Below are 27,933 nucleotides of genomic sequence, written 5' to 3' on the forward strand. Positions count from 1 at the left end.
AGACTGCAGAACAGGAAGAGTTCTAAGAAGGACTGAGTCACTAGTTAGGAGTTTCTCTGAGGGCTCGCTTTGTGAGCCACAGTGATTTGTAACTTAATGCGAACTAATTTGCTGTTAGCAACAAGAAACTAAATCCTGTCTATGATGAGCTGTTGGTTTTCTTGTGCTCCTAAGAACAGAGTAGGTATCCCTATAGTCAGTGAAACAAAAGCGTCTTGGCCAGGCTTTCTGAACTGTATTCTTTTAAAATGTACTACTTTTTTAAAAAATTTGGTTTCTTTGTCTTATTCTGTTCTCTCTGGTTTATTTGATTAGCAGACTGGGGCTAGTGATCGAAAACAAAAGTGCTTGTTTCTTTTTCTGGATTTAAAAAGCTCATAATAGAATTTTAGTAATTGAGCAATATTTCTGTTAACTGACAGTGGACCAAAGTGCTTGGTAATCACAGGATTAATACCAGACTTTAATCTCATTTAGTTATCTTTTAAAGAGCCTTACTTTGGGATTTTGCAATTGTTCTAGTGTTTTAAATAGCTCCTTTCTCCACCGGCTAGTTTACTTGGAAATAAAATTGAGATTGTTCTAACTGCAAGGGTAAACTAATCAATTTAGAGCAAGTGTTTGTGTGCTAAACGTGACTTAATCTCTTAGGCATTTGAAAACACAAAGCCTACATCTACTACCACTCCCCAAATTAGAGCCAGTACACTGATTGTTTTGTTTTAAAGCTAAAGAAAGGGGAAGCTGAAAATGTTGTTTAGACTGAGGCAGTAAGTAGGGCTCATAGGACTCATATCATAGTTGATAGTTTGAACTTTTCAAGTTAGAAGGAAGTAGTTCATCTCCAAATATGACTGCAGACAACAATTCTGAAGTCTGTGTAGATACTTGAACCAGATTCCATTGAAATGTTACATTTCATTGGTGGGTTAAAATTTTAATATATCTGTCTTTTTTCATATTGAGTTTTTATATTTTTTACTTCAAGTATTTAATGAATACATTACTTATTTAGCTAGAAAATTGGTTACTTTTTTTGTTTTGTTTTAGAGGAGAGTAGATATAAAATAATCCTATTGATCAAACATTTAGAGGATATGCTTTATATAAAGTGATTCATTTTTTTCCTCCAGAGATTTGTTATTGTATTTGTGGACATAGGAATTACTTTGTAAGTTAAGTGAAAGATATGTACATTATTCTTTGTTCTAAAAATGATATTGAACTTAGCAAAGAAGAATTTAGCAATAAGTTTACTGTACAGAGTTTTAAAAGGCTAAAACCTTACTTGTTTAAATAATGTATATTTTAGTTTTGAGTAATACATTTCTACTTACTAAGAAAAGGTTAAAGTTATTGGCTTCAGAATATCTAATATCTTGAATGTATTTTCTCCAACTAAAACTTGGTAACCTTGATATACTCAAAATGTATATCTTTTGATATGTTTTTCTATTAAAAAAATTGCCTTTAATGTTCCTTTGAAATACATATACACTGTTTTTGTTGAAATCAAACATCTTTTTTTTAAATAAAAAGCAGTATATGTTGAATGTAAAGAAGCAAGAAAATGAAAGTCATCTCTGATCCTATAATTTTAGGATTTTTAAGTAGTTAATATTTTTAGAGTTTTAAAAAAAGTTTTTCTATGTAGATGTGTCTTTTTATCCTAATACATAAGCATAATGGATTGCTTTTTTAATTGCATGCATGTGTGTACAATTTGCTTCTATAATTATATTTCTAGTAGTACCTTTTAAGCAAGTGACGCTGGGGGGAGAAGGGTGGGTGTTCTTAAATGTGTACAGAATTCCACTGCCACTAAAGGTCTTGGGCGATAGGTAACCAGAGCCAATTTCAAAAGCATGAATTACAGAGTAGTACAACAAGTACACTGCTTTGGGAAGTCATGAGAAGTCAGAATTGGGCTTGGCCTCTTAAGTCATTTAATATCCCTGGAGCCTTGATTTTTCTCATCTGTTAAATGGAGGTGATAAATCTAGTTTACTAGGGTTGTTCCAGTAATTTATACCTGGCACATGGTAGGTATTCAACAGTTAATTCCTTTCCTTTCTTTGCTCCAAAGGCAAAGGAAACAGGGCAGAAAACACGAGAAATCCCCTTTTTCTCAAATACATAATATATAAAATATTTCTTGTATATTGTGTGTTTTGGAAAGGCTCTTTTCATCAGGTTAGAATAGCGAGGAGAGAGGAATTGGAGATACATCTGACAGCTGAATGATGTATTAGACGGCAGTGCTTTCCCTTCTCTTGTCTCCCCTTCTTTGGAGAGCCTTACTAATATGGTATATAGTATGCTATGTTTACTTTTTTTTCCTTTATTGTAGCAAGCAGCAGATTGGAACAAATACGATGACCGATTGATGAAAGCAGCAGAAAGGGGAGATGTAGAGAAAGTGACCTCAATCCTTGCTAAAAAGGGAGTAAATCCAGGCAAGCTAGATGTAGAAGGCAGATCTGCGTGAGTATTACTGGTGGTAATTCTCTCAAGGGTACACCCTTGGCATACAAATGAAATTTGTGAATTATGGTTATCAACATGTAATTTAAAAAGTCTTTATCAAAATCCACACTCTAAAATCTTTCAGACATGACTTTCATCAATTTGGACTAATAATTGTCCTCAATAGAAAAGATTTTCAAAGTGAGACAGAGACTACTACCCAGTGGTCTAGTTGTCTGGGCCCTATTGCAAATCCCAGCCTGGGTTATTTGGTGCAATTTTGTTTATAAGCTTTTTTTCAATACTCCTTATCATGTTTGATCCTCACAGTGGCCCTCTGAAAGAAGCAGGAAGAAGTTTACAGAGGCTAAATAACTTGGTGTCTAGTCTTATTAAAAGTCACAGTCTGGGATATAAACCCAAGTTTTCTATTTTGGAAGAGTTCTATAAATTACATTACCTTTCCCCCTTAACCCCAATCCATTTTTGTATTGGGGTAATTAATTTAAATGAAGATGTCTAGGACAATAGAGAGGCAGAATAACTAGTGTGACTTAGGGAGATATAGGCAGTGATCCCGCCCTTTTGTTTTGTGTTACTGAAGGCTGCTCGTTTGTCTATATGCTTATAAACCAGGTATCTTTCCTCCTACCTCTTCCTAGTCTTCATCATTTCCCTTCATGTTGAGGATAGGGAGCAGTTGGGTTAAAGGTTAGATCTAGATTCTGTTTAGTTCACTTCAGTTGCTCAGTCGTGTCCGACTCTTTGCGACCCCATGAATCGCAGCACGCCAGGCCTCCCTGTCCGTCACCAGCTCCCGGAGTTCACTCAGACTCAGGTCCATCGAGTCAGAGATGCCATCCAGCCATCTCATCCTCTGTCGTCCCCTTCTCCTCCTGCCCCCAATCCCTCCCACCATCAGAGTCTTTTCCAGTGAGTCAACTCTTCATATGAGGTGGCCAAAGTACTGGAGTTTCAGCTTCAGCATCATTCCCTCCAAAGAAATCCCAGGGCTGGTCTCCTTCAGAATGGACTGGTTAGATCTCCTTGCAGTCCAAGGGACTCTCAAGAGTCTTCTCCAACACCACAGTTCAAAAGCATCAATTCTTCGGCGCTCAGCTTTCTTCATAGTCCAACTCTCACATCCATACATGACAACTGGAAAAACCATATCCTTGACTAGACGGACCTTTACTATCTTCTATAAATACAGTAGTTCAAACTTTATCTGGGAAACCTTCCAAAGTTAGAGGTGAAAAGTCTCATTTCCTTAAATACCTTTCTGCCTTATACTTGCATGAGTTTTTTTTTAGAATACTAGAAATCAGATACTAAATATAGAAATGAATATTAGGAAGTGAATAGTTAATGTTTGATGTAGGTCACTACCTTAGAGTGCTTAGATACATAAATATAGCAGAGCATGACTTCAAGTTGTTTATAAGAGCATTGAAGTTTAAGAAGTCCCAATTTTTTGTACTGTTTCAGTTTTGTAAAGTAGGCAAGTTGATGGCTACAGAAACTAGTTATTTTGAGTCCTGCTTCTACTTTTGCTAAATTTTAAGCCATTTATAGGGCTCACAGTATATATAGTAAAAATTTAATACCAAAACTGTTGTTTATTTTTTTCCCCAAGTGCCATGATGTTAAAAGTTCAAAGGATCTTGTTTGTGATGAAAATCTTCAGTGAAACCTTATTTCTTCAGTTTTGTCTGCCCATGCTTTGAATGTTTTGAATGAATGGTTACTTGAGATTTTGTTCTGACTTTTTTGATCTAAGGTTCAATTTTGAGGGAAATTACTTATATTAATAGAATTATGCAAATCTGGCATAATATGATGAACTGTGAACTTTAGTTTATGATATACTGTGAGCTTTAGTTTATGACATATTTGAGTAGTGTAAGTTTTTGAGGTATTCACTATAGAATTAGAATTCTTTCTAGGATTCATAGAATAAAATATTTTCCTTTTGTTATTCACACACAAAGTGTTTCTTAATTAAAGCATTTTATATTTAGTCAAGTACAGGACATACTACAAATATATTTTCTATAGTTATAAAAATAGTTTAATTTGGAATGTTTTTTTTTGGTTTTTAATTTTTGAAATTTAAGGCAAAATTAACATGTCCCTCTTGATCTCTGAAGTGAAAGTCACTGCATCATGTCTGACTCTTTGCAACCCCATGGACTGCAGCCCTCGAGTCTCATCTGTCCATGGGATTCTCCAGGCAAGAACATGGGAGTGAGTAGCCAATCTCTTCTCTAGGGGATCTTTCTGACTTGGATAAAACCCAGTCTCCTGCATTGCAGACAGATTCTTTACTGTCTGAGCCATCAGCAAAGCCCCTCTTGATCTCTATACAGTTTCAAAAATGAAATATTTGAGGCCTTGGATAGTCATTACAAGAATATATTTTATTCCTGGTTACCTGTTTCCCAGGGATGTAGTCTGTTGCCAGTACAAAATGGGGCAGGTTCACCTAGAATCCCTATTGCCCCTGGAGAGCTGTGAGTTCCAGTTCCTGACTCGCCTTCCCCTCAGGCTGCCAAAAGGACTGTTCAACCTCTCAGTTTTTTTTCTCTCTAAATAGCAAATGCTCCTAGAGAAAAAGTAGCTCGATATTCCAGGTTCACCTTTCTGGGCCTCTGTGCTTCCCTGCATACTGTCTTAGTAATTTTTCACTATCATGTTAGCTCACTGATACCTTAAGGCAGGTTTCTTATTTTGTATGCTTTTCTGGTTGTCTTCAGAGGTGGGGACTGTCCATATTACCTGGATCTCCTATTATAGTAGTAATACTTGTCTTGTTTTTAAAAAGAAAAAGTTGATTTTTTAATTGAAAAAGCGTATTTCTATAAAGCAGTTTTCCAGGTTTCCTTTGCAACTCTGCATACAGTGTAATGATTGATACATCTTCTTTCTGAAGCACATCTACTATCTATAGCACACCCATATTAATAATGCATTGTAGATTTGCTCTGATTTCTGCCCTTGTAGTGCATCATCGGTATAATGCCAAGTTATTTTGGAGAAGAGAAGTCTTTCAAATTTTGTGAGCTAAGAAGTGAAAACAGGTAGACAAAGAATGAGATCTCCAGAGTTGTTTGAAGATGAAAAACCTTTGCATGAAGGAAATTACCATTCCTGGAAAAGTTCTCAGTGCATTGCATAATGTAATTCCCCACTTCAGCGCTGCAGGAAGAATCGGTACCCTCAGCCTTACAGCAGTTTAATTCTACTATAAGGAGAACTTGTCTGACTTTTAAGAGCAGTACATTCTTTTTATCAGAAGTATCTCTCATTCAAACTGCACACAAACCTGATTTACTTTACTTAGTGCTCGGTCTCTAGTTTGCATTTATATTCATCATAATGCGAATGGAGGCATAATTGACTATCTGAAAGTGAATTTGCAAGGTAGCTCTACATTTTGTTTCTGAGCATTCAGTTATTCAAATATTTGAGGGTCTATCATCTGTCTGGTGGGCTTCCCAAGTGGCTCAGTGGTAGAGAACCCACCTGCCAATGCAGAAGACACGAGTTTGATCCCTTGATCGGAAAGATCCCCTAGAGAAGAAAATGGCAACCTACTCCAGTATTCTTGCCTGGTAAATCCCATGGACAGAGGAGCCTGGTGGGCCACGATCCGTGGGGTTGCAAAAGAGTCTGACACGACTTAGTGACTAAAAAACACCACATCTGTCTGGTACTTTAATTGGTTCTGGAAATATAATAGGAAGCAGCCAAGAATCCCTGCTTTCTTAGAGGAGATTAATAGACCATAAAGAAAATAAAATTTGAATTTATATGTATTAGAAAATGCATAGTTACATTTAAAATAATGAAGGCAGGGATGAGGGAGCTAGGAGTACTAAGGTTTTAGGGAGTGGGAAAATGTAAAATTTTTAAGTGGTATGGTAAGGGAAAGACCCCTACGCGGGGTATGCTGCCGAGTGTGTCTACATCCAGGCACCTTGCTGAGCCTTTATCTCCTGGCATCTTCACAGTGATTACTGTACTTGTTTATGGCCTGAGTTCAACGTCCTTTGCCAACAAGTCCTACTATGTTTACGTATGGTATCAGTTCTTAATGCACACAAAGTATTTCTGTGTTTGTTCATTAAGAAAAGTATTAGATGATCAAAGAAACACTGGGATATTTATCCTGTATCTTGAATACTTGATGACTTAAAGTTATGTTTTTAAGTAGGCTTTACTTGCCTTATTAGAAAACGTGCTCAATTCTGCCTGTTTGTGTGAAATTTCAACCAGTCACACAGATCTCTTGAGTGAAAGGAGGAATTATGTGGTAGTACTTTGGGGAAAGAAGATGATGCCAGATTTTTGTGGCTTTCAAGTATAGCTTAGCTTGTTTTGAAAACTTTTCTATGCCAGCTTTAATATGATAATTCTAAAGAGATGGATAAGTGTTTTGATCTCTCTTTGGCCTTAGCATTCTGTGGTATCTTCATTTGTTTTGGCAGTTTCCATATATTTGAAATTAAGTAAAATAATCTGATAGAAAATTTTCAGTGCATTTAAGGTCTAAACACCAGTGCCTCTGTTATTGAAAAGATAAACTATAGGGGTAGTGATATAAATATGGATTAAAATGAGTTTTTCAGTAATGTGAAATAAATTTCTTTTTTTCTTGTATTAAAAATGTAAGTGTTTAGTGTAGCCTTTAAAATGCACATGTGTGCGTGTGTGTATATAGGAGTATTGAATATAAGATGGCTGAATGTAACATTAAAGTTGACCTTGGGTAGTTTCCATGGCATAACAAAATTTTCTTTTTGTTTAGCTTTCATGTTGTGGCCTCAAAGGGAAATCTTGAGTGTTTGAATGCCATCCTCATACATGGAGTTGATATTACAACCAGTGACACCGCAGGTATGTTTGCCTCCATAGTACAGAGAAGACAAGCATTGTCCACTGATAATGCTCTCAGTCAGACTTAAATGTGATTTACAGAGAGAAGGCCGTAACTTTGTTTCTAATTAGTTGAGGTATTGTGGGGGAGAGGGCAGTGTAGCAGAAAGCATGACTGAACAGATTAGCAGCTGGAGACCTGAGGTCTAGGGCTTGTCTTGGTAGTGTTATAGGATTCTAAAATCCCAGACTTTGAAGAATCTATAGGGGCCATTTAATTTATACTTAGGTACTATTCATGGCTCAGTGGTAAAGAATCCGCCTGCAATGCCAGGAGCCGTAGGAGATGTGGGTCCGATTCCTGGGTCAGGAAAATCCCCTGGAGGAGGGCATGGCAGCTCACTCCAGTTTTCTTGCCTGGAGGATTCTGTGGACAGAGGAGCCTGGTGGTGCTGCAGTCCATGGGGTCACAGTCATGCATGGCTGAAGCGACTTAGCACACATGCATGTACTGTTCAGTATATACATTCACGCTCTCCTGAGGTCATTTGGCCTTTGGTTAGACTTGTTGGGAGACTAATTGCCTCATAACAGCGTCACCAATAGTGGTCATAACAAGAATAGATGATGCTTTTTTTAACATGATAATGGATGACGCCATTCTGCTAAGCACTTTACATGTACTAACTCATTTTATCCTCACATCCAGCCAGTGAGTCTGCAGTGCACTGAGTTGTTAAGTGATGTGCCAGGGTCCTTCCGTGTATGAGTCACAGTCAGAGTCTATGTTCTTAACCGTCAGGCCTCATGAGGAGACCTGGTCTGTTTGGCTAGTTATATTTATAAAAAATTATTTCTTCTAGACCAGCCTGCTGCTTAAACTTAGTCATACCTATGTCTGTCTTTTAAAATACTATAGCATAAATTTGTTTGCATATCACAGGGTAGATTTTAAGTGTTTGAATATAGCTATCACTTTTCTTTAGTGAATGTTTTAATTTCCATTCGCATAGACAATCACTGGAACTTATACTTTGTTACTCAGTGAAATATGGGAGTTGACCTAGAGCAGAGAGTTTCCTTAACAACTTTAATGTTCTATCCTGTGACTTCATGTGTGGACAGATAAATGCATGACTGTTAACAGCATTCTGTTTGGAAATGGAAAGCAAGGAGGGAGAGAAAGAGAGACATCACAGATGAGTTAGTGAGGTAAATCTTTACCTAAAGGTATATCAAATTCTTAATTGAAGACCACACTTTATTTGCTTGCCACCTTTAAATGAACAAAAAACTGTTTATTACACACACACACATACACACACACATATACACACATGTGTGTGTGTTTTCCATTGATGCAGAATATTCATTTTTAGAAATTTTGAACTAACTATACCTTTTCAGAACTCATAAAACTTTATATGTGTATCGTGCTGATTCCAACTCCGACATATGTCTTTCTTGTTTTTGTCTGTGTTCTTTCTGCTTTGGATGTTTTGCCTAGTGACCAATCTGAGTGATTTTTGCCTTCCTTCCTTCAGTGCAAATAAAGCTCAGACTTAAAGCATGCCTATAAATGAAGTCGTCTGTCAACTGATTTTGGAAAAATCGATCACATTTTTAAGGGGAATTCACATGTGAAGAAAATAACCCTTATCATATATTTAAAATTATCTCTTTTCTAGGAAGGAATGCTCTTCACCTGGCTGCAAAGTATGGGCACGCACTGTGTCTACAAAAACTTCTACAGGTAGTAAAAGTGGTTAATACTTTGAATTTATTACTTTGACTGCAAATAGTAGATGTGTTTTCAATGCATTTTTGAGACTTGAGATCAAAGAAAATAGTAGGCTAGCTTTGACTGTTAGCTTACGTAATATTTTTTCCATCGTTTGTGAAAGAATGTGAACAATAAAGAGCAAAAACTCTGAGGGAAATGAATTGCATAACTCAGTGTATTAAAAATAAACAACAAAGACTTGACCTTCCTGTTGACATTAGCTAGAGATTGGAATTTTCTGTGGTCTGGTATATGACTTGAGATGAGTGGCACAGTGTAGAATCTATATGTTTCTATATAAACACCAATAAGTCAGACTGTATAATAGCATCATTAGTTAAGCTTGTAATCAGGCAACCACAAAGTTCTATGAACTAGTGGGCTAGATTAAGTTTTCAGTTGAAGAGTCTAGTCACACGGTTTCCTTGAACATGTTTGCTACTGAGTTTCATAGCAGCGCTCATTTGTTTTTTTCTGATTCAATTGTTCAAGTTTTAACCGTTACAGAAAAAAAACCCAAAAACCAAAACAATAGCCGTTTCTATATTCCATGCTATTGTAATGTACCATATGTTTTCCTGTTTGCTGGAACACTGTTAAATTTATAGTATAATGTTATTGTGTTTGTCACATGTCAAAATATTTATGACTTGTCTAGTACTCTTTAGAGTTTTTGATAAATGCAGTATTTTTAAGATGAAATAACAGCTGTTCATTTGAATCACGACATTTAATTTGAAAATAAAAACTTCCTTACATGACTAAATTTCTGTGTTTTAACAGTACAATTGTCCCACCGAACATGTAGACCTGCAGGGAAGAACCGCACTTCATGATGCAGGTAAGCAAAGGTTTCAGTTGGAGATAAATTTTTGTTAAATCTTTGTTCAGTTGGACAGAAAATCTTTGTTAAATGGCTGGGCATTTAAATTGACTTCAGAGTTTAACATACATATGTTTTTGTAATTCATGGAGAAACAGAATGTTATGAATTTTTTATTTACTCAAGTTTGAAATTGGGTAGATTGTACAGCTTAAAAAGGTTCAGACCATATTTACAGGCCAAGATGCTAGATACCGAGAGTCCAAAGATGAATAAACCATAACCTTGTTCTCAAGGAGCTGTGAATACCATGTGTATGCTTGGGGACTGGTAGGAGCCATGGAAGAAGGAAGACTTTTCTCTTTCTTAAAGACTGTATGCGCCTCATCAACATGTCCGTGCCTCATTTTCCTCATCTGCTGAATGAAGTTGACAAAGCACTGCCTTGTGTGTCTAGTCGCTCAGTCCTGTGTGACCCTTGGTGACCCCACGGACTGTAGCTCACCAGGCTCCTCTGTCTATGGGGATTCTCCAGGCAAGAATACTGGAGTGGGTTACCAAGCCCTCCTCCAGGGGATCTTCCCAACCCAGGGACTGAACCCAGGTCTCCCGCATTGCAGGCGGATTCTTTACCGTCTGAGCCACCAGGGAAGCCCAGTAGTGGTTATAACTGAATCATGAATAGTGCCTGGCATGTAGTAACTTCTCAATTAATGGTGGTGGAGCTTGTTTTGGTTTAGAGGTATCAGTGCTGAATTTGATATCATTGTAATGTGCTCTATTTTAAAAGAGATTTATATTAGTAATTTCAAGGATTTTATTAATATCAAAGTTTATCTGCCTTATTCTTTAGGTGTCTTAAAGAAAATGATTAGAAAAAGTTGAATATTTAAGGAGTTTTGGAATGTAAGATAGTCTGACCCCTGGCTGGACTCTTCTAAGACTGAAATTCCTAGTTAACTAGAAGTTCAAAGAAAAGGAAAAAAAAAGAACCACACTGTTTCCTTTCATGTATATGGAATAATGTGGTAATTAGAGTGGTCCCTTGAAAGATGTATTATACTTCAAATTTCCTTCAAACTTTTATAACTTGATTTTCTTCCTTTAACAAAAATGTACTTTTATGATACTTTAATTCTTACACAGTGCATTTTTAAAAATTTTGGAAGAGAGTATTATTATTTGCAAAGCATTTTTACATACATTATCATTTGAGCCTCACAATGACCCCTGTGAGTTTCTGTAGTTTTTAATTTTTATGATAATTTTGTATATTTTGTATATTGCTACTTGTATAAAAATAACTAAGTAATTAAAAAAACATAAGCCTAGATTCATATGTAATATACTTATCAAGCTTGTATAGTTACGGAATCACCAAACAGATTTATTTAAATTTGACACCATAAAAAATATACAGTTCAGTTCTGTAGCACTAATTTATTGCGCTTGGTAGAAATATTAAAATGATTTTGCTGCTTAATGAAGTATGAATTTGTGTCATGTGGTATTTTTCTTCTCCTACCACCTTTTCATAGTTATTTTTAATCCATCCAACCTTATTAATAATCATGTTTTTAAAATTTTTATTATGGAAAATTTCAAACATAACGTTTAACTATCATATTAAAATACCTTATACTGTTCTTCCAATTTAGACAGTTGTGATCATGTGGCCAGTCTTGATTCATTTATACCACTACCCATTATTCTACTCTGCTGGCATATTTTAAATCAAATCCCAAACATCATATAATTCTATCCATAAACAATTCAGTTTTTATCTCTGAAAGATAATGATTCTATTTTGTAACCTAAATGTAATATCATTATCACAGTGTGTTTGAGAATAGTTTCAATATCATCTACTCAGTGTTCAGCTTTCCCCAGTCATTCTTACTTTTCTAAATACCTGAGGTATAATTATTATACAGGACTTTAGATAATTATATAATATAATAATGTATTACATATTATTAATGATATGATACTGTACAATTTAAAATATATTAAGAGGACAGAATATTTTGATAAATATTCTCACCAAAAAAAAAAAAAAACCCAAAAACACATACAAACAAAATGACACAAGGAAATTTGTGGAAGTGATCCATATGTTTAGTATCTTGATTGTGGTGATGGTATTACAATGTATGCTTTAGTCCAAACTCATCAAAATGTATACATTAAGTGTGTATAATTTTTTGTATATTATAGATTTTATTATCCTTGTCTTTAAAACTGGCACAACTTAACCAATTGAAATCTAAATATTTATTCATTAGGTATATTGATGAAGTTAGAATGAAGACTGAGTTGATGTAATAAAAGAACTTCAGTACCAGCTGCTTATTAAAAAAGTGTTGAGTGGTATATATGGCTTGAGGTCATTCATGCACTGAATTCTTTCCATCTTGTTGCTCCACTTTCCTCTGGTATCTTTCTCAGCTACATCATTGCAACTGGGTTGTAGTCATATCCATGTTCCAGCTAGCAGCAAAGGGAGGGAGAACTGGGGGAGCAAATGCCCGCCATCTAAGGCCCAGATTTGGAAGTGGTAAATAGCCCTTTATTCATAATCCATCAACAAGAGAAAAGTCAGTTGGTGGCCTGCAAAGGAGGCCCAGAAATGTAATCTCCAGATAACTAGTCATGGCCCAGCTGCTCCACTGCAGAAGAAGGGGAGAACTGATTGGTACCAATCCCCACAGTCCAGCCTTCTGGCCTTCCAAATATTCCCTCAGCCACTATTTCCCACACATAGAACCTTTGTCCCCTCCCCAGGGAGAGGATATATAACCAATCCAGTTGCTGAGGCCACCTCAAAGTTGGGCTTCTGGGTGCTGTGCTCTTGTTTGGCTCTGAAATGGCTCTTGATGGTCCGACAATTTGTAAACTCAAAGAAAAGAAATCTACTCTTCATAATATATAGTGATGAAATAAGAACATGATAAATAAACTAAAGTCTCTGTTTCAGAAAAGGGAGAACTAGGAAATACACAGCAATCACTGATCAGTAGCAGGTATCAAATGCTGCTGAGCAAAACTTGCAGAGGCTTTCAGCTGAGGTCTTGGAGTAAATTTCTTGGTTAACTGCTCCATGTGCCCCCCCAGTTCTGTTTCCTGTGAGAAATCCCTGGTCATTGTCATCTGTGGGCCCTAGCGCTGCCATCTCGGAGGTTCTTACTTGTCTATTATCCTCTAAGACACAGATAAATTGGATGCTGGAAGGTATGCCTTCTCTATAGGCAGCTTAAGTGCAGGAAGAGTTATTGGTTTAGCTGCCTGGGCTTTCGGATTTGGGGATAGTATACTCATTCCCTCAAAACCTTGGTAAGTTTCTCGCTTGTTTGTTGCCAGCCACTTTCATATACCAGAAACTTTATTTTCTGGACATAAAAATTTTAACCCTCCTTTATTTCCTGTCTTTATTTCTAGAGTCATAATTCTCTACCTCATTTTATTTTTTTGGCTAAAATTTAGAAAATTTATTTATTTATAAAATGTTCCATATAGTGTAGAACATTAGGTTAATTTACAAGGTTTTAAAAAATTGTTATTGGAGTATGGTTGATTTACAGTGCGCAAGTGTACAGTGAAGTGAGTCAGTTATGCATATTGCCACTCTTTTTTTTTTCTTCAGACTTTTTTCCCATATAGTCGACTACAGAGTATGAAGTAGAGTTCCCTGTGCTATAGAGTAGGTTCTTATTAGTTATCTATTTTGTATAGAGTGGTGTGTATATGTTAATTCCAATCTCAATTTATCCCTCTCCTCCATCCCCCGGTAACCGTAAGTTTGTCCTCTATGTTTGTGACTCTGCTTCTGTTTTGAAAATACGTTCATTTGTTCTCTACTTCATTTTAATACTGATATCTCAAAGTCATCTGAAATAATAGTGTTGTATTAGGAATCCCACTCCAGTACTCTTGCCTGGAAAATCCCATGGGCGGAGGAGCCTGGTAGGCTGCAGTCCGTGGGGTCGCTAAGAGTTGGACACGACTGAGCGACTTCACTTCCACTTCTCACTTTCATGCATTGGAGAAGGAAATGGCAACCCACTCCAGTATTCTAGCCTGGAGAATCCCAGGGACAGGGGAGCTTGGTGGGCTGCCATCTATGGGGTCGCACAGAGTCGGACACGAAGCGACTTAGCAGCAGCATTAGGAATATAGTATTCTCAATTCGATCTTTATTCCAGGACTGGACCTTTTTTTTTTTTTCCCTTTCTTTATTTTCCTTATTGCGCAGTCTTTGAGAAAAGTTGTGACCAGCAATAATTTTAGGTCTTGGTGTTTGGTATAGAGAAATAATTGGCTTCCTGTACCTGTGAGGTCCCAAATACCTAGGCACTCTGTTTGCTTCCAACAGTGTGCATAACTAATTCTTGCTTAACCTCATCACTTTCTTAAAATACCTTACTAAAAGCAGTAAGCAGCTGTCAATATGTACTAAAACTTTGGCTCTTTTCTGTTGCTTTGCCTAGAAAGGTTCCATAGTCGCATGGTGTACCTTTTAAATTAGAACACATGATAAATCTAGCAAATGTTTTGCTACAGCATGAGAAAAATCAGGAGGTTCCTAGCCTGAAATACATTTTACTAACTACCTAGTATCCATCCAGTAAACCGGTGCCATGTAATTTAGTTATGTTTAGTTATTAGCAGCACCTGACTTCCAATAGCAATTTTTGTCTTGATTAGGGATAAGATTCTACCGCTGTGACAAAATAACATTGGCTTTAAAGAAAACACAGTTTCTTTCATGTCACAGCCCTGATGATCAGATTGGCTTATTCCTCTGCTCCATATGGTCCTGCAGGGACCCAGATTACTTCCATTTTGCAGTTCTGCCATTGCCTGGGGTGTTGTCCTCTTCTTTAAGCCTGAAGCTGACAACAGGTATCTGTTTTCCTGCTAACAGGAAAGAGAAAGATTATGGAGGAATGTATAACCACATTTTGTAGCCCTAGCCTCAGAAGGTAGCATACATCAGTCCAGTCAGACCCAACTGGCATGATCTAGCTTATGTAGTCTTGCCTGCATACAAAGGAGACTGGGACCTATGGGCTAGGTGAACCACCCTGTGACTGGCACAGTTATTACCACGGAAGAACAGTGAACAGCCAACATTCTCCATCACAGCACCTTTAATACTGACTTTTCTTATGCAATATGGTATAGCTCTCAAATGTTTTATCCATTACATTTGTTCATTATTATTTGGACCTGAATGGTTGTTCATTTCATAATTCTGGAATTAATGTATTTGATCTCAGTTTTATCTTTTTTAAAAAGGTTGATGGTATATTTTATATAAAAGATTGCTGGATTAAAGACGTCAGGAATGAAAAATTTACTTGATTTTTTAAATGTGCGTTTGGTTTTACTTTATTGAATTTTACGAAAAAAAAAAAGAACATTGACTTAGTTGTTTTTGTACAGATAATCTAGTATCAACTCATAAAAATTTATAAAAACCCATGGGAAGTATCAACACATTTTATGAATTTGACCATTTTTTTCTGATACAGAAATGAACTCTAGTGTCAATCAGAGAAGAAGCATGGTGTGACTTTGTAATATAATTTTTAGCAAAATGACCCTGCTTTTTGCATAATTAAGGTCAGACATTGCAGTTTCTGCTTTGAAAAGGGCATGTGAACTGTATGAGTCATACTTTATTAACTGTAGCTCTTCTATTTAAAAAAAAAAAAAGAAAGGATATTATTCTTTAAAAAAAAAAAATCTCAGGTAATGCTTCAAGGGTCCAGTCAGTTATAGCCATATTTTAAAATATACTCTAAATAGAAAATTTAAGTTAGATTTTCATTGTCAGTGTTTACCCTTAGAACAGCAGTATATTCTTATCTTCTATAAGAATGACAGTATTCCTTGGTTCTAATAAATTATACAAAACTTACAAAATGATCTTGTTGAATCCATTTTCAGATAGAAAAATCGATACTTATAGTGCTAAACTGAGAGTGGAGGATGTAAAGCTTGGTATTTTAGGGACTGAAGAATTTAGGCCTTATATGGGTCTTGCAGAACACCACGTGTTAGCAGCAGATGTTCACCATTTATCATTTTCCTTTGTTCCTCAAAGCTATGGCAGACTGTCCTTCTAGCATACAGCTGCTCTGCGACCATGGGGCCTCGGTGAATGCCAAAGATGTAGTAAGTCACTTTATGTTTATTGTCATTTCAACTCATGGGTTCTAACTTTCACATTTTGGGAGATCTGTTGTCTTAATGCTGTCTCATTTTTTTGTTCCTTAGGATGGGCGGACACCACTTGTTCTGGCTACTCAGATGTGTAGGCCAACAATATGTCAACTGCTGATAGATAGAGGGGCGGATATTAATTCCAGAGACAAACAAAACAGGTAATTTTTTTATCAAGTTTCCCTAGACACGAGCTGGATGCCCAGTGATCCTGACGCTCTGCTGTTGTGACCTGGCCTTTCCACTCCCTGTGGTTCTCCCTTCCTTGGAATTAGCATTCACTACTTTTCTTCAGAATTGGCTGAAGAAGTGGGAAGGGGGGAAACAGGGGATGATGAGAGGGTGAACTCGAAAAATATGCAGTGACTATGGCCTGTGTTTGAGTCAAAGAACTGAAGAAAGAGAAATTATATCCTAGTTATTTTTAACTTTTAAAATAACCTTTAGTGAAATGGGCTCAAATAAGGAAGAAGAATAAAAAGCTACATCTACAATCTACTTCATTAGTGAATCTTTTGAGAGTAAAGGAATTCTCGGCTGTCCTGGAGATGGACATGTTTCAGTGTAGATTCTTTCAAGGTGTTTTCTCTCCTTTCTGCCTGGGCACAATGCCACCTCCGTCTCTGAAACTGAGTTCATTTCTGTACCCCAGCACAGATTCCATTCATTTACTTCTGCATCTGTATTTGATGTTATTTTAATTGATGTGCACTAACAATTTGTCTGTATTTCTCCCTGTCTTCTTTTCTGGGTTTAGTGTATCATGCTACTTGCTATATTGTAATTCTGATGTTTATAGTCACAGAGTTTCTGACAACAAAGTATCCAAAATATGCCCATTTCTCCAGGGGAAGCATTATAATAATTTATGACAAGTTTCTGAGATTTTTGTAGATGATTACTAGTAAAATTGTTGGTTTCCTTTCAGTTAATCTTATTCTTTTAAACATGTATTCTATTGTTTGTAGTTCACTGGAAGTAGATAAGTATAATAGTCTTTGGATGTCAGATTTTATAGCTCTGATCATTTTTACTATTCAGGCATCCCAAAGGAGGAAATTCTTAAGCAGTTAAATCATTAGTGTGATTTTTAAGAAAGTGGCTTTTTTATACTACTTTGTTTTTATGATACTATAATCTGGCTCCAAGCATGATTAATAAAATTTGATATAAGAGTAAATTTTAGATCAGAGAGGCGTGATCTGGCTGATCTATGTATATAATGTCTTATTTAATAGATCTTATGTTTTTCCAAGTATGTTTGTCTCTTTTTCATTACTGTGTTGTGCTTAGTCATGTCCGACTCTATGTGACCTGATGGACTGTAGCCCGCCAAGCTCCTGTGTCCATGGAATTCTCCAGGCAAGAACACTGGAGTGGGCAGCCATTCCCTTCTCGGGGTCAGGAAGATCCCCAGGGATTGAACCTGGGTCTGCTGCATTGCAGGAGGATTCTTTACCATCTGAGCCACTGTAAACTAAGGGAAGCCCTGCAAACTAAGACACAAGCACATGTTTGTATAAATGCAATGGAGTTAAAATATAAAATAAAAATATGAAGTCAAATCTGTGTGTGTAACAGTACAGCTTTTTAAAGTCATATCTGTTCTTTAAGAATGAGGCCTCTGAAAGAGATTTCTGAAATATTTTTTGGATCCTTCTTATGGTCTTTTATTCTTCCGTCTTTGCTTGTAGGACTGCCCTCATGCTAGGATGCGAGTATGGTTGCAAAGATGCAGTAGAAGTCTTAATCAAAAACGGCGCTGACGTAACCTTGCTAGATGCCCTTGGCCATGATAGTTCTTACTATGCAAGAATTGGTGACAATCTGGACATTCTGACCTTATTGAAGACGGCAGCGGAAAATTCCAACAAAGGTATCAGCAGTTTTCTGTCATTAGAAAAGTGCTAGTTAATAAAGCGTGCTAATAAAGAACAGCTTTTTAAGATTTACATGGTAGAGCTACAGTATTGTAAGGGGCAAAACACTCCTTACTTTAGGCAGTACTGGTTCATCTCCCTCCTGCCCCAGCTGTGCGGGTTCACACTGTAGTCATTCATTTTGGGGCGGTGTGTGTTACCTTTACTGTCTAGCTTATCCAGGCAACCCTACTCTACTGTGGAGTAATTTAAGAACTGAAAAGAAAGACCCAAATAAAGGGCTTTACTAATACATATTTTTTGATGAGGGGCGAGGGATTTCAGGTCTTATACTTAAAAAGTCTTAAAGAATCATTGTTTAAACGTGTATATAGAATATTCAATCAAGATTTACTGAATACTTGTGTCAAGTACATTTCTATGCTTATTAAAGAGAAATTGGAAAGTACAGAAAAGCACAGCAAGTAAAATTAGTCACTCATTCTGCCACTTTCCTGATGGCTCAGATGGTAAAGCATCTGCCTGCAGTACAGAAGACCCAGGTTCAATCCCTGGGTTGGGAAGATCTCCTGGAGAAGGAAGTGGCAACCCACTCCAGTATTCTTGCCTGGAAAATCCCATGGATGGAGGAGTCTGGTAGGCTACAGTCCATGGGGTCACAAAGAGTCAGACACAACTGAGCGACTTCACTTTCTGCCACTGAGGAGCCTCTACTACCATTTTGAGGAATATTCTTCCAGTCTATTCACTATGCATAAAATTGAAGTCACCTGTAGTCAGCTATAGATTACCTTTTTTGTAATATAGTTTGAAGACTTTTCCCTCATAAGTATTTTTTCTACAGTATGATTTTTATTGATGTATAAAATTCAATCTATTTACATTTAATTTGGTTAAATAATTTTCTATAGGTGTTATTTAAGTTTACAATTTTTACTAATGTAAATAACCATTTAGTGACTGTCACTATGTGTAAATGTTTTAGCATGGTTTTTATTATACCCTTAGAATCACTTCCTAGAAATTGAGTCAGGTGGTTTCAGGTTATACACATTTCTTTAAGCTTTTGATATTTATCAACAAGTTGCCTTCTCATTTAGGAGTGTTTTCAATTTTGCATTTTTCACCTCCCTTCCCTCCATAGCATAGAATGTTATCTACATGGATGTTATCATAGGAAAAAAATACTTTACCAATTAGATAAGCAAAAATGATGTTTCACTATTGTTTTAACTGTAAGGTAGTAAGCTATAAAGAAACTTAGAAATTTATTTCTTTAATATTGACTTAATTATATAATTAGGGAATGGAAATCTACCTGAGTTAACCTTCTGTCTAACTGTTCCTCTTTCCCCTCTCTTTCCCTCTCTTTAAATCTTCAGGGAGAGAACTTTGGAAGAAAGGACCATCTTTACAACAGGTTAAAAATTATGTATATTGTACAATTTAAGTAAAGTGCTTAGCAAACCTGGTTAATAGTTATATTTAACTGTTTTGAGTTTAAATTCATGTTGTTCTCTTTTCTCAGTTAATCATGCCCATGTAGAACCTAGGTCATGAGATCCTGAGGCTTTATACAGATACTGTCGCTCAGCTTAAAACAGTGGGTCTTAATTACAGTGAATGTTTCCAGTGGGCAATAAGCAACCTCCTGATCGCTGGTCTTGAACATCTAGCCCTTTCAAGTGTGAAATGTTGCACCTTGTTGAGATTCTTTGATGATGAATATTAGTCTGGCAGACCGTAGACAGTTTTCTATCCTCATTTAGTAACAGAACCAAATATATCCTGATGTGGGAAAATTCTTCCAGTGCAATAAGAAGTGAAGAAAACAATTCAAAGAAGATTACATATGTGATTTCAATGCCACTGTTAACATTTTGATTTTCTTTTTTGCTGTGTGTATTTAATTTAATGAGGACTTGACTTTAAAAGGGGCTCCCTTTGTGGCTCTGGCCTGGAGAATTCCATGGACTATATAGACCATAGGGTCGCAAAGAGTTGGACACAACTGAGCAACTTTCACACTGACTTTTAAAAAAACACAGTACATGAAGTAACTCATCCCTTGCACTAACTTTATTATCAAATCAGTACTTAGCCCTGGTTTTGTGTCTCAATAGATATCTAATTATTTCCCCTGATCTCTTTGAGTTAAAAACAGTGGGGTTGCTTTACGCACTCTAACCATCTTGCCCAAAGCTAGTGTAGGCAACTCTCCTCTTCTGCTGGCTGTTCCCTTCTAGGCTTTCAGCTTTTCTCTAGTGAGAAGGACCTGAACACTTCCAAACCCTGAAGAGAAAGTAATCAGGTACCTTCTCAGCCATCCTGTCATCATTCTGCATCATTTCTCTAGCCCGCACCTGAATCTGAAAGCTGTATGAAAGCATGCTGCCCTTTCAGTCCGTCAGAATTAAGTAATATGTCCATGCATGGGCCATGTCTGCTGTTACTTTTTTTCCGTCTGGAGCACCTGTCTCCTTAGATGACCTAAGTTGGGGTAGAGGGAAATAAAATCTATACTCTTATAACTGTACCAGTCATCTCACCCAGATTCAGAGAAAAATGATTCTGAAATATACAGGTATTTAAAAGAAAGAATTATTGAATATTAATATGGGAATGGTATCTTAATGAATAAGTTATCTAAATGAATTCATGGAATTAATATTCTACTAAGAACAATGAAACATTTCAGTTATTTATTAAATACATTTTATAATAGCTGTTATAAATAAGATTTGTTTCCAAACTAAAGGACATGTAATCCTTGTTATCAAGAAGCCTATAGTTTAAAAATAAGATGTATTCAGTTACTGACTTTATGCCCATTACTGTTCTAAGTGCTGGGGATATCAGTGTTCAAAGTCCCTGCTCTCATGGAGCTCCCAGCCTAGTGAGAGAGATGAATAATAAACAAATAGGTATTTAGTATCCTAGGAGATGCTTTGAAGACCAGCAGAACAGGATGAGGGGAGGCAGAGACAGAGGGCAGGAAGCTATTTTAGATGGTGTGGTCAGGAAGTGACATTCCAGCAGAGGTCTGAAGGAAGTGAAGAGGGAGCCAGGGGCTCTGTGGGTGAAGCCTCAAGGGCAGAGGGAATGGCAAGTACCAAGCGTCTGAAGAGGGGACGTGTCTAACACGTCCAAGGGGCAGTAGAGGGACAGAGGGACAGGAACCAGGGACCAGAAAGGAAGGCGAGGGCAGGACATGGTATGATGAGACTGGTCAGATTCCACATGAGAAGGGACCTTTGGTAGAAGCAATGAAGCTAGAAATGTAGTTTGGGCCAAATTGTGGATACGAAGTATCATCTTAATGGGAACTTCTAATTCCAAAATCCAAGTTGATTTGAATGATAGTTTAAACACTTGATTAAACAAAACTCAACAAAGAATGCAGACCATAATTACCTTAGAGAATTAACACGTTCACTTTTTTTTTTTTTTTTTAGCTCTCAAATTATTGTGTAGATTTACAGATCAATTTGGGCAAAAAAAGGTTATTTTCTCTCTTGTTTAATGATTGTGTTGTGTTTTTATTAAAGCAAATCTCTAAGCTGGAATAAAGTTTCAAAGCAGTAAGTGTCCAGAAACAGATTGTGTACCAGCCAAGTCATTTAGAAGTCTTTCATGTAGCTTTCGTCAGCGCATTGTCTGTGTCTTTCTTATCATACCCTCTGATATTTTATTTCATCAATACTCAAAGAAACAATTTCCATATTTTCTTTCAATATTAATATAACTCTCCCTTTTCTTTTTAAACACCAATTCCCTTGTTTTGGGAATAGTAGCTGATGCTTTTTAGTATAACTTGAGTTTTGCCTCTAGTATAAATTCTTCTTTTTAAAATTTTGTGACTTTGGTGAAAATAAATAGTTAATAATAGAGATTTTTAAATTCTCTTATTTTTTAGTATTTAAAAATAGACTATATGTGATTCATTTAAAACATATTGTTAAATATCTTTTCCATTTGGAGTTTTAAGTGGAAACACTGCCACCTTGTGTTTTGTACAGGAAAATTAAAATTTGGATAAGCTGAAAATCACTAATTGGGTATATTTCCTATTGAGGAAAATGTACTTTTCTTTATTCTCACACTGGCTAACCTGTGTTTTCATATGTTTTGCCAAAGCGAAATTTGTCTCAGATGCTAGATGAAGTAAATACAAAGTCAAATCAGAGGGAGCATCAAAACATTCAGGTAAAAAGAAAAACATTGGTATCTTCCTTTGCAGAGAATTCCAGTGTTGTTTGTGGTGGTTTGGGACAAGAAAGGAAGCAAAAATGGGAAGTGGTGTGGATGAGTAAGGGCAGGAAGAGAAGCTTGTTATGTTTTGTGATTCTGTTTTTTGCATAATTTCTTCTAAAAGAATTGACTTTTGATATGAATATTTTTGTCAGTATTATCTTACAGGAAATATTGTTTTACTATACATTAGGAAGTAAATAACTTTATATAACTTTTTGTTGATTTAAATATGTGTTTTAGGCCATAAATCATACATTTGTATTTCAGAAAATTAATTATAATGATTATAATAATTATAATTAAAATGATTATCACTGTGAATAAAACAAAATTTGAACATTTTCTTAAATTTTAAAATTTTGACTAAAAAAATTTTTGTTATCCACACAGTAATTTTACCTTTTATGTTTATTAAAGTGTTCAAAAAATAATTATTATTTGGGTTGCATTGGAAGATGAGCCATAATTAAATGGTTTACTTTGTGACAAATACCATTAAAATACAAGTTGAATAACCATTTCTGTACAATGAAACAAAAGCAATTTGGGAGGATTTTATAGTTTACTAAGTAGTGTTAAGAAAGTGAATTATGGCCTTATATGTTTTATCAGAGCCCTGAAGTGATGGTTAGGTTAACAAAGTGTAAGAATATTCTTCACTTTTTTAAACTCATTAATTTGAGAGGTGTTTGGCAAAAGTTAAAATGACATATTCTTCTGCTATTTTCTATTTCTAGATGATGCTTTTATTTCTTATTTATTAGAATCATGATTTGCTGTCTTATATATAGTTGTGTTTATTAGTTATCATAGGACTGTAATTTTCTACATTGTTTCTTATGTATAGATTTTGTTATTTAAATGTCATTGAAATTATTGTATCTTTATACTTAAAGCTGTTTGTATATGTATATATTTATGATAGTGAGCTGCTTTTAGAAATTTCTTCCATAAGAGTTGCTCCTTTAAAGTTGGTCTAGCGCCTGTTATCTTTACTGTTGAAGGATCTGGAGATTGAAAATGAAGATCTGAAAGAGAGATTGAGAAAAATTCAGCAAGAACAGAGAATATTATTGGATAAAGTCAATGGTTTACAGCTACAGCTGAATGAGGTAAATAATTTGCACGATGCCAAAAACATCCAGAACTATTTTACTGTGAGTCATCATCATTGTCAATAACAGTAACGATCTGGCAAGTCATGGTGCCAGATGCTAAAGGAGGTAAAATCAGGTCATTGCCCTTGAGGAAAGTTATATCTTATTAAGACCTTTATGTGAAACTTAATGTCAAAGCTAAGAACAGAGAACACTGTTGGTCTATGGTGATAACACTGGAGTTGTGGGATTGGAGAGGAAGGAATGGACAGAAGTGAGGAGGAAGAGCAAGTAAGAGTTTTAAGGAATTGATGGGTTGTTAGAAGAGTGTAAAGTGCTTGTGAACAAGGTCAGTGAGACGAATGAATGACAGTGGAGAGCACAGAAGTGGTGGCACAGGCATTTTCTTCTCACATCCTTGACCCCACGCTCAATGACATGCACGTCTTTTTAAAAGATACTTGCCAAGCTCATGCTTCTTAAACTTTCAGGAATGAAAATGTATTTCTTCTTCTTTTTAAATTTAGGAAGTAATGGTGGCTGATGATCTGGAAAGTGAGGTAGGATGATTAAGTTTTACTTTAAAGCTATAAAATATTATGTAAATTGAAGAGGATATTGCAGTAGAAGTTTTAAGTCCTAAATTGAGATGGAGACAGAATTTCTTTTTTGGTTAATTGTTCCAAGGGAAAAACAAAACCTATATGTGACTGTAAAATTATGTTTTGAGAATAGTGGCATGGGTTATTGTAGGCATTGTTGTTACTCCTCTGAATGTCTCATTTTCCATGAGACTTGTCATGAAAAGATATAAAATTCTAAGCATTATAAAGAAAATGTCTGAAAATAATATGACTTAAAACAAACCACAGAAATTTGAATTTTTCATAATGTTGTTTATATGTTTTGTATATTATTAGTATATTAGTCTGAAGTTTGACTAATAGTTAAAAAATCTACCAGGTTAGAGAATTCATTAACGATAGTCCTCAAAGTAATCCTAATGCACATTTTCTGTAATACATTCTATGCACAGTATGATTTTGTGCTGTATTTACTCCTTTTCATTTCAGAAAGAAAAGCTGAAGTCCCTTTTGGCAGCCAAAGAAAAGCAACATGAAGAAAGCCTAAGAACTATTGAGGCTCTGAAAAGTAGATTTAAGTATTTTGAGGTACAGAAAGCTTAAGTAAAGTATTTTGTGCAACTTACAATGGAAGTGGCAAAGAGCTTGAAGTCAGACATGAATTTGAATTATCACTCTCTCTTTTATCACTCAGGTGATTCATTTAAAGTCTCTGAGCTTTTTGCTGCTTTGACAAAATTGGGGTGATTGTTCCTTTTCCCACAGAGTTGTCACAAAGGTTTAAATGAAATAATTGAAACTGACTAAACCAACATTTAGTTCAGCTCTAGTTTCTCTTCCCCAACCTTCCTCTTTGTCCATTTTTACCATTTCAAGACATCATACTTTTACCTGTAGAATTACAATGATTCTGATGGTGTTAATAAAAAGCATCATTTAAATGAATAGTGGTAATTCCAGGATTATCTCAGAAAGAGCCTTGTGCATATACAAACTTGTTTGGTGAGGGTAGTGTGTTAATAAGACTCAGATCATATACTTATGTTTAGTTGACTCAGTTAACTCCTAGTTTTTCCAAGACTATGTTTTTCTAAAAACTTTTAATCAAAATACAGTATACATTAAAAAGTACATGTTAAAATGGATAAGTTGAAAGATTTTCACAAATTTGTCAGAAATCAAACCTCCCAGATCAGGAAATAGCACATCACCTTTATCTAGAAGCCTCATCATGCTCCCTTCACCAAGGGTTACCACTCTCTAGACCTGAAACTGTATAGATGTGTTTTTCAAGGCCGTAATACATATTTTTAAAAATGTTGTTCAGCACTGGGGTCACTGAAGAGAGTAGCTGATTTGATGTTAGTCTTTTATCTTTATTGTGAGATATAACTCCAAAATACATAACAAAAGTCAATATTTTCTTTGTAAATAAAAAAAATGGGTACTGCTATGAAAAAGAATATAAAGACAGGGATGAAACTCACAGACACAATGTTGCATGAAAGAAATCAGACGCAAAGAGTACATACTGCATAATTCCTATTTTATGAAGTGCAGAGCTAGACACAGCTCGTCTGTGCCGAGGCAAGGCTCTTCTATGCTGATACGGCATTCTTAGCACCTGACTAGCCTTTCAAACCTTTCTTTGTACACGTGTGTGTGTGTGCTCAGTCCCTAAGTCGGGTCCGACTCTGACTCCCATGGACTGCGACCCACCAGGCTTCCCTGTTCATGGGGTTTTCCAGGCAAGAATACTGGAGTGAGGTACCATTTCCACCTCCAGGGGATCTTTCCAACCCAGGGGTTAAACCCATGTGTCCTGTGTCTCTAGCATTGACTGGAGGATTCTCTACCACTGAGCCACCTGGGAAGCCCCTTCTTTGTACATAACTTTTGTTATATACATGAATTCATCAGATGGAATCTTATTATACATCCTATTTTATAAGTTTTTGCATTCAGTTTAATGGGGACATTTTCCCCAATCAAATGAATTTTTATGCTAGAAATGATTTTTAACCATCCAAGAGAAAATTATAAGGTCCACTTTATTTGTGACCCAGTGTTTATGAAAGTGAAAGTGAAGTCGCTTAGTCATGTCCGACTCTTTGCGACCCATGGACTGTAGCCTACCACGCTCCTCTGTCCATAGGATTTTCCAGGCAAGAGTACTGGAGTGGGTTTCCATTGCCTTCTCCAGAGGATCTTTTCAACCCAGGGATCAAACTGGGTCTCCCACATTGTAGGCAGGTGCTTTACCATCTGAGCCACCAAGCGGTTATTAAAAACTAAGGAATCATAATTTATAATATGGAATATCCACTGCTATCTCATCTCACTTGAAAGTCTTCATAAATTGCCACAAGCATTGCTATATTATGTGTAATACTTAGTTCAGTTCAGTTGCTCAGTCATGTCCGACTCTTTGTGACCCTATGGATTGTAGCATGCCAGGCCTCCCTGTCCATCACCAACTCCCGGAGTTTACCCAAACTCATGTCCATTGAGTCGGTGATGCCATCCAACCATCTCATCCCCTGTCATCCCCTTCTCCTCTAGCCTTCAGTCTTTCCCAGCATCAGGGTCTTTTGCAATGAGTCAACTCTTTGCATCAGGCGGCCAAAGGATTGGAGCTTCAGCTTCAACATCAGTCCTTCCAATGAACACTCAGGACTGATTTCCTTTAGGATGGACTGTTTGGATCTCCTTGCAGTCCAAGGGACTCTCAAGAGTCTTCTCCAACACCACAGTTCAAAAGCATCAATTCTTTGGCGCTCAGCTTTCTTTATAGTCCAACTCTCTCACCCATATATGACTACTGGAAAAACCATAGCTTTGACTAGATGGACCTTTGTTGACAAAGTAATGTCTCTGCTTTTTAATATGCTGTCTAGGTTGGTCATAGCTTTTCTTCCAAGGAGCAAATGTCTTTTAATTTCATGGCTGCAGTCACCATCTGCAGTGATTTTGGAGCCCCCCAAAATAAAGTCTGCCACTGTTTCCATTGTTTCCCCATCTATTTGCCATGAAGTGATGGGACCAGATGCCATGATCTTCGTTTTCTGAATGTTGAGCTTTAAATCAACTTTTTCATTCTCCTCTTTCACTTTCATCAAGAGGCTCTTTAGCTCCTCTTCTACTTTCTGCCATAAAGGTGGTGTCATCTGCATATCTGAGGTTATTGATATTTCTCCGAACAATCTTGTGCTTCATCCAACCCAGCATTTCTTATGATGTACTCTGCATATAAGTTAAATAAGCAGGGTGACAGTATACAGCCTGACGTACTCCTTTTCCTATTTGGAGCCAGCCTGTTGTTCCATGTCCAGTTCTGTTTCTTCCTGACCTGCGTACAGATTTCTCAAGAGGCAGGTCAGGTGGTCTGGTATTCCAATCTCTTTCACATTTTTCCACACTTTGTTGTGGTCTACACAGTCAAAGGCTTTGGCATAGTCAATAAAGCAGAAGTAGATGTTTTTCTGGAACTCTCTTGCTTTTTTGATGATCCAGCAGATGTTGGCAATTTGATCTCTGGTTCCTCTGCCTTTTCTAAAACCAGCTTGAACATCTAGAAGTTCATGGTTCACGTACTGCTGAAGCCTGGCTTGGAGAATTTTGAGCATTACTTTACTAGTGTGTAAGATGAGTGCAATTGTGCGGCACTTAATATGTAGGCATTTTCCTTATTTTTATAGAACAAGTTTGGGAAACATGGATATTTTAGAACAAGGCTAATTTTATGTTGTAACTCATGCATTTGTTGTCATTTGAGTCATCAAGGCAAAGTAATAAGTCCAAATCAAGTTTTTCAAATTTCTTATGTGCCATGGCCTCCCTTCACCCATGCACATATAAGCCCATTTACTACCTATTGCAGACTCTAGCATGGCACCCCACTCCAGTGCCATGGAAAATCCCACGGACAGAGGAGCCTGGT

The 27,933-nt window shown here is 36.4% G+C and overlaps 1 protein-coding gene across 2 annotated transcripts in view; it reads left to right on the forward strand.

Annotated features, from left to right (window-relative positions):
- LOC120860875 (uveal autoantigen with coiled-coil domains and ankyrin repeats protein) overlaps nucleotides 1–27,933 on the forward strand; it is a 42,656-nt gene continuing 14,723 nt past the window's right edge. For both annotated transcript variants that reach the window (XM_040236576.1, XM_040236577.1), the window contains exons 1-13: nucleotides 1–180; nucleotides 2,351–2,484; nucleotides 7,277–7,365; nucleotides 9,033–9,097; nucleotides 9,911–9,968; nucleotides 16,060–16,130; nucleotides 16,233–16,339; nucleotides 17,873–18,054; nucleotides 19,441–19,478; nucleotides 22,196–22,264; nucleotides 23,317–23,424; nucleotides 23,937–23,969; nucleotides 24,483–24,581. In XM_040236576.1, the coding sequence (XP_040092510.1) occupies nucleotides 142–180; nucleotides 2,351–2,484; nucleotides 7,277–7,365; nucleotides 9,033–9,097; nucleotides 9,911–9,968; nucleotides 16,060–16,130; nucleotides 16,233–16,339; nucleotides 17,873–18,054; nucleotides 19,441–19,478; nucleotides 22,196–22,264; nucleotides 23,317–23,424; nucleotides 23,937–23,969; nucleotides 24,483–24,581 (1,092 nt within the window). In that variant the 5' untranslated portion in view covers nucleotides 1–141. The remainder of the gene's footprint in view (nucleotides 181–2,350; nucleotides 2,485–7,276; nucleotides 7,366–9,032; nucleotides 9,098–9,910; nucleotides 9,969–16,059; nucleotides 16,131–16,232; nucleotides 16,340–17,872; nucleotides 18,055–19,440; nucleotides 19,479–22,195; nucleotides 22,265–23,316; nucleotides 23,425–23,936; nucleotides 23,970–24,482; nucleotides 24,582–27,933) is intronic.

This window comes from Oryx dammah, unplaced genomic scaffold, assembly GCF_014754425.2.
Source record: "Oryx dammah isolate SB20612 unplaced genomic scaffold, SCBI_Odam_1.1 HiC_scaffold_11209, whole genome shotgun sequence".
NCBI classification, from domain to species: Eukaryota; Metazoa; Chordata; class Mammalia; order Artiodactyla; family Bovidae; genus Oryx; species Oryx dammah.